General features: G+C 38.7%; 1 protein-coding gene across 1 annotated transcript in view; it reads right to left on the reverse strand.

Moving 5' to 3' along the window:
- The window catches only part of LOC107582137 (basal cell adhesion molecule-like), a 49,878-nt gene extending 32,183 nt beyond the window's left edge, over positions 1-17,695 (reverse strand). Inside the window, exon 1 of the mRNA XM_016267868.1 lies at positions 17,632-17,695. Coding sequence (XP_016123354.1) covers positions 17,632-17,695 — 64 coding nt within the window. The remainder of the gene's footprint in view (positions 1-17,631) is intronic.
- Between the last annotated feature and the right edge of the window lie 1,232 nt (positions 17,696-18,927).

The following is an 18,927-nucleotide window of genomic DNA, read 5'->3' on the forward strand; positions in this document are numbered from 1 at the left end:
TATATATATATATATATATATATATGTGTGTGTGTGTGTGTGTGTGTGTGTGTGTAAACAATGTTAAATAACTATATACATTTATATTTTTACATTTATAAAAATATAAATGTATATACTATATACATTTATATTTTTATAAATGTAAAACATTTCAATATTATTTAAAAAATGCTATTTTTAAAGAATAAAACATAATAAAACAAAAAAAATAATAATAAAACAAGATCTCACTCTGAAAAATGTTCGATTGTAAAAAAAAAAAAAAAGTGCTGAACAATATTTAATGTTGACTTGAATATTTAGGACGAGAAAAACAGTCTCATAAAACTAGTTCAAATTAGTAACATAGAAGCACATAGAAGAGCAGTGTATCATGGGACAAAGTAATGAGTGATCTATAAAATCTGTGAGAGATGAAAGATGTAACAGTTAATGAATAGTAAGATACTATTATGACCCACTTGGAAGCAGTGCCTGCAGGACTCCACAGGAAGTCACACAGATTTCCCCAGACTTTGAACACTCATCATAAGCTCTGAGCATCGCACAACCACTTGCGTGTTTATTTCTTATATATTTTGGCTGAATAGGATTTCCGCTACCAATACAACTGTGGTCCTCTCAGCCACAGCATTTAAATCCATTCCATGGAATTCCAAAGATTTTCCTTCCAAAATCAGCAGTAAAACACCTAAATTTTAGTGAATTTTTAGTGAACGTCTTTGTAAATGTTTAACAACAGAGCAGAGCCCAACCTGGGCGAGCTGCGGTACAGATTGGGATCTGCAATGTGAACTGCAGAATCACCCTTATCTGCATTACAGACATAACACGTCTCAACCTGCAGGAGCCAGTAACTAGAGAGATGAGAGATAGAACGAGGGGGAAGTGGAGAGTGTCAGGGATAGAGCATTTTAATTAATGAGCTTTTAATTAAAAGTCTGTAAACACAAACATGGAAATGAAAATAGAGCGTCAGTACACAGACACACAAAAAAAGTGAAGGGAGGTTGAATAAAAACATCCTGCTGAGGACCACACATGGAATCCATGACACCATCCCAGACTGAGATAAATCACCTTCTCTCTCATGGTTGTTTAAAATCTGTCACTCAACGTCGGATGTGCAGACAGGGGTTCCTTAAGGCTGTGGATGGAATATGAGGATCGGATGTACGTATTATTATCTTTTTATGATAATACGAAGAGGTTCCTCTGTTTCTGGGATGCTGCTTGTTGCTCATGCCGCCTTCCAGTACTGCTGTCGTCAGTAAACACAACTTCATCTCCATATTTGACTTTCAGATCTTTAGATCTGACTCACACATTCCACTACCTGCTGAAAACATGGTGAACTCCTGGATTTAGCTTCCTTCCCTTTGATTTAATATTGAGATTAAATATAAAAGCACAGCGTAGAGAATTGGTTGTCAAGTACAATGGTCAAATGTACAAATGTTTTACACCAAAATATACAAATATTTGATGGTAGAATGCTGCGATTGGCCAATCAGAATCAAGTATAGACTTTAGTCAGTTTAGACACCATGCTGAATTTTACGTGGATGAAAACAAGGCTTACAGTCTTTAAAATGCAATGCACTATACTATATAAAGGTCCTAGCTCATATAATTTTCACAACTCACAATTATCAAAACTGTTTTTTGGAGTTTATTTTCAGAAAGACATTTCATCAGCTGAACAAACAGTCCATTGAACACTGTATTTTTTTACCTCACAACCTTGTTTTTGCGCTACCCTGAGTAAGGTCTATTCCAGAGTGGCATGTAATACTGAAATGTACATGTCTTGTCTGCTCATACTAGGGCTGTCAAAAAAAAAAAATCACATTTCGAATATTCGTCGAATTTAAAATCAAAATCCACATTCGAATGCAAAAACGTTGCATTACATGATGCTGTTTTGTTTATAGTTGTTTAAGCAACTTAATTATAATTGGTTTATAAACATTATTTTAAACATTGTGCATTTTTTTCACAGATAGTCCTGTTATCTTATGCTTTGAATAAACATACATTAGTAATATTTTTCTCGATGCGCCCTCTTGTGGCCTCAGAAGAGAAGCCAAACGTTTTTCTTCACCCTCACTGAAATTATGCATTTTAAATGCAAATATAATTCAAATTTTGATAATATTTAAGTACAAAATTCGAATTTAGTTTTTCAGCCATTTTGACAGCCCTAGCTCATTCCAAAGACAAAGACAGACAAGGACAGAACAATAATCAGATGTCTGACTTTCAAGGTTACCTGGAATACTAATTCATCACTGCCTCAAAGACACCAACACAAAAACAGATATAATAAAGCTCGATAGAACTGGTGATAATGCATATGCCCACAAAACAGACTTATAAATACGGGTGTGAAGAGGACGGAGGACAGAGGGGAAGAAACAGGCCGGGAGTTCATGGTCTGCTAATATATATATATACAGTGGGTACGGAAAGTATTCAGACCCCCTTAAATTTTTCACTCTTTGTTATATTGCAAAAATAAAACAACGCAAATATGACTAAATATGACATTAAAAGTCTAAAAGTCACTCGTTTTTATAAAGTAACACTGTCCAACAGCGACACCCGCAGGTAAAGTTACAGCCGGAGAATTGCCTCCCTTCAGTCCATAGACTTTCTACAGAGACCCTAACGCGTGAAAAGAATGGGGGAAAGTCACTATAATTGGATATGATTGGTTATTACTGGATGTGATTGGTTCGTGTGATAAATCCCGCCTCTTGTTTTCGTGCGAGCTCTCGGCCTGAATCAAGAAAATGATGGCGTTATTGACTAATTATAAAGTAAGTAACTAACTCTCCTGCTTAGATATCACTGCTTTGTTTCACATCAAAATGAAACATGAAATTACTTGAAAACGTGATGACTGTCAGTTTTTAGTGAGCATTCAGCTTGATAAAGATGAAAGATGTATCTTCGTGCCTGTGACAAAGTTTACAGGGCTTTTATGACGATGACCCGGAAATAAGTTGACTATTAAAAAGAACAGCTGAACATAAGTTCACTAATAAAGAATGAATGCAAATAGCCCGCCCTGTTGGCAGAGGCTTACACTAACTGCGCCCATCAACATGTGATTACAAAGCATTACAAAAGACTATCCTCTAATAACAGCTCTAGTGGCACAGATGGTAAAGTATGTGTTGAAGTCGTTTTGACGAACTTTTTTTTCTACTTTTTCAAATCAGATATCACGTTGTTGTTATTGTTATTATTGCATACTGTTTTATAATGTACTACAAGGTGCAGATAATTGCCACTATCTGTAATAAGTAGTATAAATAGCAGAAATTCCTGCTAGGTGTAAATAGAATCTATAGCTATTTGCACTTAGTGTAAACATTAAGTGTAACAAGGACATGAACTATATATATATATATATATATACATACACACACAGTATACAGTATATAACTGCCTCATTTTAAAACTCACCGCACGCCACTATATATATATATATAAAATCATTAGGCCAGCAGGTGACAAATTATCGCTTAATCAGAATTTCAGTTGGACAGGTAGAGAGGAAGTGAATGAGAAAGAGCAAGAGAGCGAGAGAGCGAGAATTTTCCCATTTTGGTGGTCTGGTTCAAGGAAATAAAGCTTAAATCCCCCCAGTGGAAGTCAAAAACCAAAGGTTTTAAAGTCATGTAGTGCAAAAATCTAGTCTGGATGGAAAAAAACCCATCTTTAAACCCAATCTTAAATTAAATTGATTTTTATGTCATGAAAAAGTAAGATCACAGACCCCATTTTAAGTGAATATAAACGTAAATATGCAGACTGTTCAGAAGTAAAAGCTAAAACAGAGAAAACAAGTCGTTTTTATGTTTGGGGCAGCCATCCGAAACGTCAGCCCTGGCTCCAACCCCCAGAGCAAACCCCCTTGAAAGTCTTTGTGTAATGAACCCATGTTAAAATGACAGCTTCTAGCAATAGTGGGAGAGAGATCTAATTGTAAAAGGAAAACATTGAGGAGAAAAGCTATTAAAAAATGGATGAATTCGAACACAGACTGCTCTGCTTCAACTGTTCTGGCAGGATGGACAGAACCTCGAACATGTGGAGTTAAGAGGTGGGATAGTTGGAGAGAACCGCAGAGGAGAGCAGTGAGCTGGAACCTTGAGTGAAAGAAAGAAAAAAGAACAGAGGCTACTGCTGCCTCCTCTGTGTCCCATTATTTCTTTTGTAATTAAAACACACAAAATCAGATAGATGAATTCTTGTGCCATGTTACCTGATTTGCATAATTCCCAACAGTGCTACTACAATGCAGACAGCGCATGCAAATACATGACACTATCAGTCGGTGCAAATCCTTCTGAGTGAAGTTAATTTCCAGAAAAATTATCAAGAATGGAGAACCTTCCACAAGTGCAAACACAATAAAATTTCAAAAGCAAAAGAAGTCTGACGCAGAACTCAAATATGAGAATTATTTGAAAAACATGATAAACACAAACATTAAAGGAACGTGATGTAATCTCTGTCTTTCTTCTGCACTGTGACTCATTGTCTGACTGGTGAGGTAAGCGATACACACACATCTGACATGAGAAGACATGTCACAGTTTATCTGCTAAACATCACACAAACACTGGAGCTGTACACAGAGTGTGGCAGAATGAGAGGAAAGATTGAGTTATGGAAACTAGTCCTTCTTTGCTCTATTAGACCTGTCACTAAATCCCTAAAGAGCTACTGTGTCATGAACAATCCGGCGAGGACTCTGAGGGTAGCTGTTTGTAATGCCTGAACAATAACATAAAAACATGTAAAAAATGTAACATTTGTGTATGGTATAGGTTAAGCTAGCAGGCTAATAGGCTAATGGTATGCTAAAGTAGTACTCTGAGCAGTTTCCTTGAAAAACGCAATGTATACTATTATGTGCAACATTTAAAAAAAAAAAACATTAATGATCATAATGCCAAATTCAGACAACATATTTGATTCTAAGGCACTGCATACTTTTAGGCAGAGTGTAGGTGCATCTGAAATGGCATATTCTTTAGTAGGTACTATATTTGGTTTGAAACTTGTGACCATTAAAAAAGTATGTTCTATATAGTATGAATATGGATAGTATGAATGTAATTTGGACGTACTATATCTGCCATGTTTGCATGTGACCTACTCCTCTCCCATGGCCTCATATTCGGAAGCTGCATGTAAGTTACCAATACTAAAACTCTACTGGAGAATCTACAGGTATCTTAAACTAGTAGCTGCGTTTTGGTAAGCTGGTTTCTAGCAGGTCAAAGCTATTCATTTTAGTATTAAGTGTTATGTATATACAAAAAGTATTTATTAATTTTTTGAATTAGCTTTTATTTTTATATTTTCATTTTAGTTAAAATTTGTAATAATTTTGTCATCTGCTTTTACCATTTTATACTTCTGTTTAGCAACAAACCTTCTTTTAGCTGGTAAAACCAACTTAAGGTGGTCTTCTGGAATATATTATCTGATCAACCAGCAAATAACTAGCTTGAATCAACTTGGACCAGATATCAGCTACCATGTGCATGTTCTAAAACTTCAGTTCTAAAAAAGTTAAAATCTTAGGCTTGTTCCCATCTTAGGGAACACACCTGGAGAAGATTGCACGGCCCCAGGTTGTGACCTAACTCTTGGGTAAAGTGTGGATTTTAGGATGTTTGCTGAAGGTGGGGGATTTATGAGGCTGGAGAGGGGAGAAGACATGGTCCATGTCCAGGCAGGTATGAAGAAGAGAGACCAGAGTGACAGAAGAAAAGGAAGAGAGTAGAGAACAGCCACCTGTCACCTTAAAAACAGAGGGTGCAGAGGGAGAGAAGGGGGCAGGGTGTTGGGGCAGTTTCTGCCTGTCTGTCATTTTTCCATGTGCAACCCACTCCATTCTTTATAAATGAATGACATGGCAGGGGCTTGAGGAGTCATGTTTTTAAAATGTTTCCCCATTTGTAGACAGGGGCTCATGGTTACTGCCCCAGAGCAGTTTCATCCTGTTTTCATGACTTCATTGTTTAGTTGTGTGTTTGATGTCAGACTTGAGCTCCACTCCAGATAAACCAACACAAGACGCCAGCTCTATCGTAACACATAGCACCATGTGTGTAGGGAGTTTGTTTGACTGAAACAGAGCAATGGTCCGAGCAAATAAGAGAAGTGGAACGAAAGAGATGAGGGACAGAAAGAGAGGGAGACTGCAGCCAGACATGCCAGCGAGTTTGTGTAAGCTGATCTTTGGAGCCATGAGTGTCCAGCTGTCTCTCTCCCTCTCTGTCACTCCATCCACAGCTCAACACAACAGTTTAAACTATGATTCACAGATACAGAACGATGGAAAGATCAAGAGAGAGGAAGAGGAAGATAGAACTCGATAAGAAAATGATGAAAGAGCACACAATCTTGCTTGTTCATTAAATAGTGCTCCAATCAAATAACTTTTCTGATGCCACATGTAATCTGACACAAACAAAAGCATCAACAAAAACATCAATATTTTTCATAATTTTAATGATATTCAGTTTATATAGATATTCATGCATTTGCTCTGAAATGAATTAAAAGGGGGTGATTTTTGATCAGACCATTTCAACCAAACAACCACTGTGAGTTGTTAACTTTAACTACAGTAAATATCTATTTTAAAAAATCAAAGAAGATTTCACTAAATGAACAAGGAAGAATTATATTTATTTAAATAAAATAAAACAGGATTATCTGTTTGTCAACTAATGGCGGATGAGACGAAACCAATGCAATGTAACAAACGTCAGCTTTAAATTAGCCATTACCATTAAATACCATTAAAATTGAGTTTTGATGTAAATTGTGGCATATATTCTGATTAAGACCTATGGTAAGGAAAGCTTTCTGAGCAGCAAGCTTCTGGAATTGGTAAATTGTTTTGATATGGGACACCCACAAATATTAGATGGAGCCTCAACCCATTTGCTCAGCACATACAGGAAGCAGATGGAGAGATGGGTGGGGATTCTAGGAGGGGTGAGGGCAGGTCATGGGGTAGAGGAGGTTGACTTTGACATTGATTACACCACCTTGTGTGTTGGAAGGGGTGTGTAGCAGTTAATGCCAGGACATGTTGCTGGTTGATGCCACCTGGCCATATAGCAGAGATGGCACGGCTGACATTGGTTGGCAATGCGGCCCTCATCATAGAAACACCAACAGGCAACCCCCGCCTGCTCTCGTCCTCCCTTTCTCACACACACAGATCCATGGCAGATCCGATCACCAGCTAGTACTGCTATCGTTACTCTGGGACCTCCCAGGCATTCCACTTCCAATTTTTAAATACAGTTATATTCCATTTTTCTCTGGAATGAAAAAGGCCATTTTCTTAAGCTCCTTTTTTTTTTGCTATAAATGCACCCCACACATACATTTCCACCTCCAATGTCAAATGTCAACATACACACAGTCTCACACAGTCAACACATAAACTTACAGGCATAGTTCCCCTCAAAATGAATCCTCTGTTATCATTTAATCACCCACGTATCGTTCCAAACCTGTGACTTTTCTACTGAAGAACATAAAAGAAGACTTTAAGACGACTTACAATTGCAAGCTATGGGTAATGGAGCTTTCAAAAATACTGTGAAGTTATCATAAGAGTGGTGCAAAACTCGACCATTCAGATTCATGAACAAATCACTGAGTAATTAATTCACAAATTAGATATCACTGCTTATCATTAACTGTCATGAACATGCACAGGTAAATTAATTCAAGATTTTTAGTGCATAACAATATTCAGTTCATTTCTCACACAAAGCTATTGTACAGCTTCAAAAGATTTGAAATAACGCATGAGTGACATGGGCCACTTTTACTTTTACTTTGTCTTCCAGTCAGTCGTACAGGTTTGGAACAACATGGGTCATCAATAAATGATGACAGAATGTTCATATTTGGGTGAAAATTTAAGTGTAGAAAATTTATTTGAAGTTTGACTATCACTTGCTTAGAATCCTCTCCTCAGTTCAGAAAAAAAATGTCTTCTCCGTCTGCAACATGTTCCCTTTCTGTACCTCAGACTGTCCCACTCCCTAATTTTTCCCCAATCCAGCCCCTCCTGTCCTTCTTTTTCCCTTTTTGTCTCTCCCCCCTCCTCTCTGCACTTGTTCTCTCGCTGTGTCTAATCACTCCGCATTAATACCTGCATTCCAGCAGCCCCAGGAATGACTTAACAATGTAGCCTTGTCCTTTAACTGCTGCGCAGGTATAAGAGCATGTGGATGTGCATGTGTGTGGCCACATGTAGACAGAAAGTGAGAAGACCGAAATGGATTTAAATGCCCTGGACACTACATAACCAAAAAATAAATGAATAATACACTACTATTCAAAAGTTTAGGGTTGGTAAGATTTTTTATGTTTTTGAACATTGTTTATTTTGTCTATTATGCTCACCAAGGCTCCATTTATTTGATCAAAAATGCATTAAAAACTGTAATACTACAATTTAAACTCATTGTTTTCTATAATATATTTTCAAATGAAATTTCATCCTGTGATGTCTTTACTTCAGTCTTCAGTGTCACATAATCCTTCAGAAATCTTTCAACTATGCTAATTATGTGCTCAAGAAACATTTGTGATTATTACCGATGTTGAGAACAGCTATACCACTTAATATATTTTTGTGAAAATCACTTTTTCATGATTCTTTCATGAATGGAAAGTTCAGCATTTATTTAAATAAATACAAAAAATTGCAACATGTAACATTATAAATATCTTTACTGTAACTTTTGATCAATTTAATGTGTCCTTGCTGAATAAAAAATATTATTTCTTAAAAAAAATAATGACTCAAAACTTGAACTGAACAGCAATAAATTATAAATTGAATATCAAAACTGCAAGTGCAAATATTTGACAATAACTCCTATTGGATCGTATTCTCTGTGTTCTGATTAAACTGGCTTGTATGTATGACTTTCACTACTTGTACTGTATGATGTCACTGCTTAGAGAATATAGTGACTGAGCAGCGAAAAAGATGAGAAAACAGACAAAAAGAAAGGGGAGAGGAAAAAAGATGTTAACAAAGCGATTGAGAATGAATGAAGGACAAAGGAAAGGGCAGAGCAGTGTGAGAAAGTTGCCTTCAGCCCACTGAGGTACAGTATCACACTCACAAACCAGCAACACAAGCATTTCAAAGAGAATGGGAGGGAGAAAGGGAGGGAGGAATAAATCTCCAGATCCAGAATGGATGATTTTAATGAACATGTGTCCTCTGTTCTTGCTCCGTCAGCCCTCTCCACCGCACCAGTCAATATGTGCCCACACGCCCTCTACTACTCCCACTCTAACTTGTTACTTGATAGGGAAGTCCACGTGCCTGTCGCCATGGTTACTTGGCAAGGAGCGGAGGGGTTAGACTGACCGCTGTCCCAAAAATGTTCAGCCGAGGTGGGGAGTGACAGCTGTCAGCGGGCGGGAGACCAGGAAGACCAACGCCACCAACAAAGTCCCTCAAACATATGCCCAACAGATTCTATCTTCCAAAGTGTGAAGACCTCTTCCCAAAATAACAGTGTAATTAAGTCCATCTTAAAGAGTTAAAGCCCTGTGTGTCTTAGTGCAGAACCATTTCATGAGCTTCTGTGTTTTTAACAAACTGAATTAATCCATCGTAAGCCAAATGCCACCGTTGTCTGCATAATTGTCTTTTAAGAGATTCTGGACTCTGCAAGGAATAGACAGCAAACAAAGAATTACTGGCCCTCATGAAAGCTTAATTTGATCGCACAAAGCCCAATTCCTTTGATAATACATAAGATTTTAATTTGTACTACATTTTAGCTCTTCAAACTCGATAAACCGATATATTATGCTCTTCTGAGATCCTAGCGCTGGTAAAAATATCCTTCCCATCGGAGTTGATGCATAAAGTGAATGTTACAAACTTCATCTGTGTTCTCTGCAAAACGAAAATTACATCCAAGACTGATTACTGGCCATTAATAAGATTTCATTTCAGAGCAAATGGATGGCTACAACCTTTAACAAACGGCAAGGTACGAAACCTGAAACTCAGCAGGAAATGTAGCCATGCTAGCTGTCAGTCATACTAGTACTGTACAGGGAAATCACTGATTGGTTGAGATTATGCAGGGGGGAACCAATGCTGGGGCCCCGCAGGCCTGAATATGATTATCAAGCTGAGTGTCAATCAGCAAGGCAACAGAATTAGAGTTGGCACTGCGCTCCTTGGGGTCCATCAGACCACCTTCCTGATTAGCTATCAGCCAGGGACACTCATTAACCACAAACTTAAGCAGAGCGCTTGCTAATCTACAGGGATGAAGGGTTTTGATATAGAGGAAGGAGGGAAGGAGAGAGAAAAAGAGCAACCCAAAATCATTTTCTTTGTCATGTTTTCCAGTAAAGATATATAAATATAAATAAAATAAGCAAAATTGCATAAGATTGCATAAGACTTTTCAAATAATTTGTTAAATTAAGTTTAATACTTCTAAAAAGTATATATATATATATATATATATATATATATATATACACACACACACACTCTGAAAAACAATCTTATGAAATCTTTTATCTTTAATGTATTAGTTTGAATCATGTTTACATATTCTCACAAGACATATACAGTAGTTGTTAAAAAAAAAGATTTTTTGAAGAGTGAGTGGAAAAAGTTGGCCATTTTTAATCTTCAGCTCTTTGCTATATAACAACTTCTAGTGCTGGTCATATTCAAAGTCATGTTCACACAGGTTTTACAACATACAGGACAGCAAAGTGTGTGTTACAGAGACAGAGCAGGTTGTGGGGGTTGAGGTTGAGTAAAGCAAGAGACACTCTTCTCCCGCAGGTAATCACCTGAACATGTGTCTCCTAAATGAAATGTGATCTGACACCCAATCTCAGCGTGTGAATGGGAAGCCTCAATCTCTGATACTCTAACCCTCCCCAAATGTCTGTCTGACTAACACAAACACAATCCCTCTGGCAACGTAATGTGTAAAATGTATAAATGTGGTTCTTTTACACATTTGAATAACCACCACTTTGCTCCTCAGCAGCATATTTCATTCATGTAATGCACATCAGAAACATACATGCTCACAAATGCACTCATTTAATCAATCCATGTGAGAACATTTTAAATTCAGCAGAGGGTCTTGTGGTGCTTCACGGGTCAAGCACTGATAAAGCAACAATGCGGCTCATCAAACATTGACGATTTTCATTGAAGCGGTTAACAATGCTTGGCTAACCATTAACCAGATTAAAAAACTGCAAAATAGCATCTCAAGGAAATAAAGTGTCCTTCATGTTAAAAGCACAGGCTGTGCAAATGGAGAAAGAACAATTGTAAAGGAGATTGCTGATGATAAATCACAGCCGGAAACAAACACACAACCTGGACATTTAGTTTCACCCACTGAACTATGATTCACCCAGACAATATTTAAACAGTGATACAAAAGTGTGTGATTGATGAAGTGAACATCAAACAAGAGTCGAACTTGACTAATAAAAGCACTTTTTTTTTTACATTTCTCGTACTGAACTATTTGTGTGAATATTTTTCAGTTAGAGTGAGTGCAACCAAAGGGTCAGGATTACAAATAGTGTTTATGTGTGTGTTTAATCTCCAGTGAGAACACATCTTGAAGGGTCTCTCGAGTGCGGGGCAGTGAATAGCTCAGCCTGGGGGTGTGCTCGACTAACCAAACAGCCGTAAGCTGAGGGGCTATAAAGGCTTTTCTCTCCGTTTCGTCAGTAGACTGTTCTCCAGGGAATGTTTGCCAGCTGATATTATGAGGACAATGGGCATAGTCTGTGTAAGGAAAGGGATGTTTGAAGAGCTCTTAAACAAGCACTGTTTCAACACGACTGTGTTTTCAGGCACATCAGGTAAAGCTGGCACAGTTTAAACCAGCTGCAATGGAAGTCCAACTGAGGCAAAATGACTGAGACCAAGGGCAAGAAAGTAGCCTGTGATATACGTAGAGCTGGATGATACATTGAATGTTGATTAAGTATGTGATTATTTTACCAGTGTTATAAAATATATCACAAATTGTTGTTTTTCTTGCCCATTGTATTTCCTCAAGTTTCACAATTTTTCCTTTTCTCACAACTCATGACTCATTCAAACTTCATGAGACATTATAAGTGATTCAACTATTTGTTTGCAGCCTACAGTAGGCCTATTTAGTAAAATAATGTATGGAAAACATGAGTTGATTCATTATGATTTGACCATTAAAAAAAAAAAGATTAAATTTTAAATACTTAAATTCTACTGAATGGCTGTTATTTGAAAACATTATATTTTAAGGCTTATATGTGAAATGTGAGATATTATGTATATTGTTTTAAGGCAAATATGTGTAAATAGAGGAAAATATATTGTAAAAAAAATTGATTTACATGTGGATTTAAAAAAAAAAAAAAACATTTTTATCACCCAGCCCTATACAGTATATATATATATATATATATATATATATATATATATACTGTATATATATTCACACCACAAAACAGATCACCAATGACAGAAAACAAGCTGTAGATGTGCGTCAAGATGAAGCATTTCTTGGAAGCCAAATCCCCAAACACTGCTAGGATAAACAAATCAATTCAGAACAACTAATGTCCATCTCCAAATCGATATGGGTATAATAGAGCTAAGGGAGATGTGGCAATGTACTACAAGATGGACGATAGTGTAGCATGACATAAGTTCCTCTCTAAAAAGCGATATTTTCCCCAAAAGGAAACCCATCAGTCCTGAATCCATTAGGAATGCCTGAGAGAGGCCTCAGGATTTGCGTCGGCCAATCACCCTGCCAAACTCCACAGCTAAATGGATCAGCCACTCTTAACCTAGTCTCCCCAAAGAGCCTCCGAAGCGCCTATTCTTCTAAGTACTATAGCCCAACACACAGATACAGCTTTTCACTGTCTCATATCCTTCTGCTCCCCACTTTAGTATCAGACCACTTCAACATCCTGTACAGAAAACAGACATAACACACACACACACACACAATATATCTTCCACATTCTCTGTTTCCTGTATGCCACTAATAACAGCCTTGAAGCTGCAGCCTTGGTGAAATCAAAGGGCAGTGGGCTACCGGGCTTCCTCTATCTCGGTTTCTGTCTTGCCCGGATGCTTTGTAGTGTGGGCAAAGTGTTTGAATGCTGAAGGACTGGGCAGGGCCCATATTTCATGAAAGATGGGAGGATTGGTGGGAGCTTGAGTGCAGACGGCAAAGAAGAAGGGAGGAGTGATGGAGGGATACTGCATTCTTTTTTGAAGAAATTACTATCAGCAGTCCTGGTTATAAATTCTGAGAGAAAGAGCTCAGTGGGTCTGCATGAATAAATTCTTTCCTGCCAGCACAGAATCTATAGACACTGTCTGTCTTCCCAGTCAGCTTCACAGTTATCTATGCTGGAGCACATACAATACCGACCATAAATCACGCAACACATCAATGGTCACCCACTGATCACAAACTGCACCGCCATTACTAAAAACAAAGAGAGAGACTAACAAACACCGAAGCAACCCAGACAGAGCTTATCCACAGCATTAAAACTCTCTGAGTGTGTTGTGTCTGAGTGCAACATCAGCAGCAGCATCTGAACAGCTGTGGCTCAGATCAGTCAATATGTTTACGTGTACTTCAAAAGTTCAATTTCAGGTGGACCAAAGACAGAGGAATCTAATTGATTGTTTTTAGTTTTAGTGACTCTTTGTAACCTTTAGTAACCTAATATTGCCTTCATAACATTAAGCATACGGTTAACTGATATTCAACTTAAACATTATTTAAAAGTTTAAAAAGTAACACATTTATGATTTGGTGTTGATGAGAGGGTGCTTGTGTCTAGGGGTTGTGGAGATACATAAGACAAAAAAAAAGAACAGGGGAAACTGGCTTAGATGATATTAAGATGAAAAGACAGACTGCTTAGTATCTCTCTTTCTGAGCAAGCATGTGGTTGCTGCTGTTTTGAGCCTGAGCAGTGCACAGTGAGCTTTCCTCAAACCAACTGCCAAAAGAACTGCTGCCAATCCAAAAACAAGCTTTCATCATGGGTCTCAAAACAATTAAAACAAGCCCAAACACTCTTGATTATTATTTGAGGCGTTTAAAAATCATTCAGCTGTAATTCTATCAGAGTTTCTTATAACGAATATGCATACTTCCCTATTATAGAGTAGGTGAAAAACAGTAAGTTAAGAGTAGAATGTCCGAATTCACAGTATTCATAAAACAGTAAGTAAAAAAATAAGTACCCAAATGACCTATTACTTCCAGTGAGATTCTGAAGTGAGCATCCAATGGACACATTACCATCCCATGAGGCCACGGGAGAGGATTTGTGAAGGGCAATGAAGAGACGCAACTGAAAAATCAAATAGCATTTTCTCAGATAAAAATCGCAATTGCAATTTTTTTTAAAACTGCCATGCTACAGGATCAGGGAGCTGTCAAACCGCTAAAATGTGATCGACATGTAAAAACTGCTTTATGACCTCGTAGCAAAGTGCCATATTGTGGTCTTGGATTAAAACCAGTGCGTTGTGGTTGCGTGACTTGCTTTCACTGGCAGCCTGCATGTCCATCTGTGCCGAATGAAAGAGAGACAGAGAAATAGAGACGGGATAGAAAGAGAGAGAATCTGGGGGGTTGAAGAGTCAGGGGGCGAGATATAACCTGTCCCCTGCTGAATGCTTCTCATTCCAAGCAGTGGCTCCCCCCTCCTCACGGGCATGAATCACAAAGCTGATCCGAGAGACTGGGGCCCACAACAGTGAGCCCAATCATACACTTTACAAGCTCTTTCTACCACTACCATCATCGCCGGCCAAATTAGCACCTTGGGTTTGTACAGTTACACAACTTGTGGGCTTACACTGCAAACACACAGGTGTGCGTGACTAGATTCATGCGCAGGTGTGTGCGTGATGGATATCTATAGGAGCTTTGAGCTTGCAGAAGCCACCTCAGACACAAGATTGGCTTTTATCTGCTGGCCCAGCACAAACAGCGGGTTTTAATTTGAAGCCTCCTAATTCCATAATAATTACTGCCGGCTGCAGGGGGTGATGTGTGTGTGCGCACTTGCGTTTGATGCCGCTGCAGTTGGGGAGGTTCTGCTGAGGAGAAAATTTAAGCAAGGAAATGAGCAGGGGAAACAGACAAAGAAGGGAAATGCATTGTTTCTGCGAGGCATCTTAAACTCAGCTGACAAGCTGTCTCGATGATTCTTTCAGCCACCTTTTGACATCCCACCGCGATCAGTTGCTGAGGTGCTGCACTGATACCTCCTAAGAATATGCAACTTGGGCTTGAAAAAAACGCAAATAATATTGTATAAATGTCATCTGGGAGGGTATTGCTTTAATATCAGTGCTGGTGGTTACAGTAACAAGGTCAGGTGGCTCCAATATGAGGCTGGACGGGAACCATTTTAAATGCTAATCACTGAGACTTCCATTATAAGGTAAATTATATGAAAGCTCTAGCAGAGGCATAACGTACCTCTGGGAGAGGTAGGCAACAAATTGAAATGAACAGGCAGAGTTCCAGCGGTTGTCATTTGGCAGTTAAAGGCTGCAGATCAATTGAAATGTATGCCCGGAAAGAGGATAAAGTCGTTAAAAGAGGTTTTCCTGTTGACGTGCTCAAAGAAAAGAAGCTGTGGGGCTTGTGGAAGGGTAGCAGTTTTCAACCTGGCTGAGTTTGAGAAGTCACGGATCATGTGGTATGATACTAGAAACTGCCAGACCAGTCTGGCCATTGTTTGGCATCAGAAGAGAGTAACTGGGGATTCCCATGATCAGCCCAATTAAAGCATATGCAAAAATGTGTAAATTCTTAATGACGTTCGAGTTAAAGAGAGAGGGATAAACAGCTAAAGAAGAGAAGATCTCAAGAGGACCTGCTTTCAGAGCAACAGCAGCATCACAGATCAATGTATTAAACCCAAACACAGCACCCTGGAGCCTTGAATGAGCTCATCAGAAGAAACACTTTTTCTGTCTGTTGCTCCACACGTATTTGCACGAGAAGAGCCTCAAACAATGGAAGAAAGGCAAGGCGCAGAGGGATAAGACAGGTAGGTAAAAAAAAGACTGCAGATAGCCGCAGCATTGAAAAGGTAAGAATGCTGGAAGAGCCTACACAGTAGGGGAGAGGAGCGAGAGAGCCTTAAGAGCAGATAGAAAGATAAAACACAAGTACCTCTGGGAATGTTTTTTTTTTTTGAAGAGATGTTCTTTATATGAGTGTTTTTACTCATACAGTCATGTTAAAGTGGAAAACATGCAGACTTTCAATATTGACAAGTCAAATCATAGTCATAAAATGTAAATTTAGTGTCAAAATTAAATCAACTTATCTGCAAGTCAAACATGTGGTAATTTGCATTTAGGCTTCATTTTAAAAGTGATAATACATCAACACATACGTGAAAAAAAGTGGTAAAGACTGTCAGTCAGAGAATGGGCGGAGCTAGAGTCGGGGCTACAGTTCCTCTGTGCTGAAAAATCATTGGTCATAGGAAGCCAAACACTTCAAAGCAGAGCAAAACTGCTATCAACTGAACTGCAGGGCGCATACAGCGCAATAGACTTGATAGCTCAGAGCAGGATCATATTCTCACAGAATATTAACACATATTCTTTTCCTTCCATCAGACTCTTAATGAATAAAATACAGTTGCTTGAAAAACATTTTGAGCATTTAACACAGGGAAATTGATATCTGGGTTCATTACGGAGGTACAATAACTTGATTCTACTTCTTGCATACACTATTTGAACTTGTATTGTAGCCTACATAAGATCATGGTACCCAAACAGTACATCATTCTATACATGGTAGTTTATATCTACACAATATATCTATATGATTTTTATATTTGTAATGTAATAAGTCCAAAAATAATTTAATTGTATCGTTTTAAATTATAATAGGTGAACCCAATTGTACACCTATAGGCTACAACGAGTTAACGAAGAATGTCGAATTTCATTTTATGCCATTATTTCTTATTTTATGATCTTAAAAAATTATTTGAAAATATAGTAAAACGTGTGAGACCGTACATTTAGATTTCAACAACACAGAATCATACTGACGTGATATGAATTTGGACTCTCGCAGCCGCACACTTGAATGTGTTCCTCCCCTCCTCGAAGACCACGACCAGTCCGGGTTGTTAACCCTTGAACCATTTCCTGACTTAAACATGAGACCCTCAAAGACGCCAACAGCCACAAAGCCCTGTTTATTTTAAGTAAGTGTTTGAAAATATCTTCCGCTCAACGTCGCTTAAGTCCCCAAAGTTGCTTTCGACACTTGGGCTCTTTTATCATCCATATAGCTAGGTTACAAGGTAACAGGTTGTTCCAAGAACCTACAGAAAAGTAACCAGTTTTTAATTTACTCAACGTTCTTTATACTCACAAAGTAGCTATGAAGTAAAGCTTATGAAAAAACAACAACTTAGGCTTTTCATTATTCAGTAAAATCTTTTATCATTATCATCATTATCATTACTACTTACCTTGCAGCGCTACAGCAAGTAAGGTGCAACAAATCCCGACCCGTCCCAACATCGCTCTCTCCATAGTTGCGTCTCAACTTGCCGGCTTTTTCCGCGTCGCGTCCTTGTATTTCTTTGCCGCTTCTCGTCTCGGTTCAGATCCTTCACCCTCTGCTCTCGCTCTCACGCAGTAGTGCAGTGGGCTCCCCCGTCCTTCTAGGCGCAAGAAATCTGATGCGGATGGCAGCGACTTGGCTGATATATTTGCACAAAAGGTGACCGTGCGCCCCTCCTCTCCCCTCCCCTCTCCCTTCCCGGACGTGTTGCTGGAGTGAACACATACGGCTAAGAGACGAGAGCCTTTTACGCAGTATCGGCTAATTATTAAAAAGGGTGATGTACTGAATAACAGTGAATCGATCTCATTTTGAAGGCACTAAATTAATAATAGCTTAAGGCTTTTTTTTGGTATGATCTCTAAATCTGTAATAGGCCTAACTTACTTTTGCACAAAACATATTTGTAAACATAGCCTACATGAAGCATCGTGGAATACAGTTTTTTTTTAATGATTGACAAAGATGCACTAGTGCAGTTTCAGCTCTTGCACTGGTTTAGATCATTCATTTGCGCATCCCTTTGGTAATAATAGTCTCTCGGCTCACTCTGGGTTTCAAACAGGCATTCCTGGGATAGCTGGAGCAAAACAGCTGCTTCACTTTTCTCAGGGCAAGAGTGGGGTGCACGAGAGAGAGAGCATTATCGAACCTGATAAGAGGAGAGAGGCTTGGGAAATGGAATAGGGCAAAGTGATGAAAGAAGAGGAGAGAGAAGACAGGAGGGTGGAGCTTATGTGTTGGATAGAGAGGATACGGTGTGATATATTCAGCTGTGTCATTACTGTAACTTTGTGCTATTCTTGGGTCATGACAGCACAGCAATGTATTAAACTGCTCGTCTCAACACCAGAAGTGACTTTGCACTTCAAAGTCCACACAGACATTGCTTATGCACAAGCATTGCTTTACCCCAATGCCGAAAATGCAGTGCAAAGCAGGAAAAGTTAGGGAATAGTCATAGTATCCTTTAGGTAAAATTGGTCAAATAGCATCAGTTAAAGCCTGCTTTCAAGAAACAGCAGTAGCCAACTGATAAGCAGGGAGGAGGCCAGAAATGTTTAACCCTTGTGGTGTTCATATTTTTGTAACTCAGCCAGTGTTCGTGGGGCTGGTGGCAGGGCCGTAGTGGGGTGAAAGGTGGTGACGATTATAGGGGCCCACGGCAGGGGGGGGGCAGCCTAAAAAGACGATAAGGACA

This window comes from Sinocyclocheilus grahami, unplaced genomic scaffold, assembly GCF_001515645.1.
Source record: "Sinocyclocheilus grahami isolate Dianchi unplaced genomic scaffold, SAMN03320097.WGS_v1.1 scaffold40.1, whole genome shotgun sequence".
Classification (NCBI taxonomy): domain Eukaryota; kingdom Metazoa; phylum Chordata; class Actinopteri; order Cypriniformes; family Cyprinidae; genus Sinocyclocheilus; species Sinocyclocheilus grahami.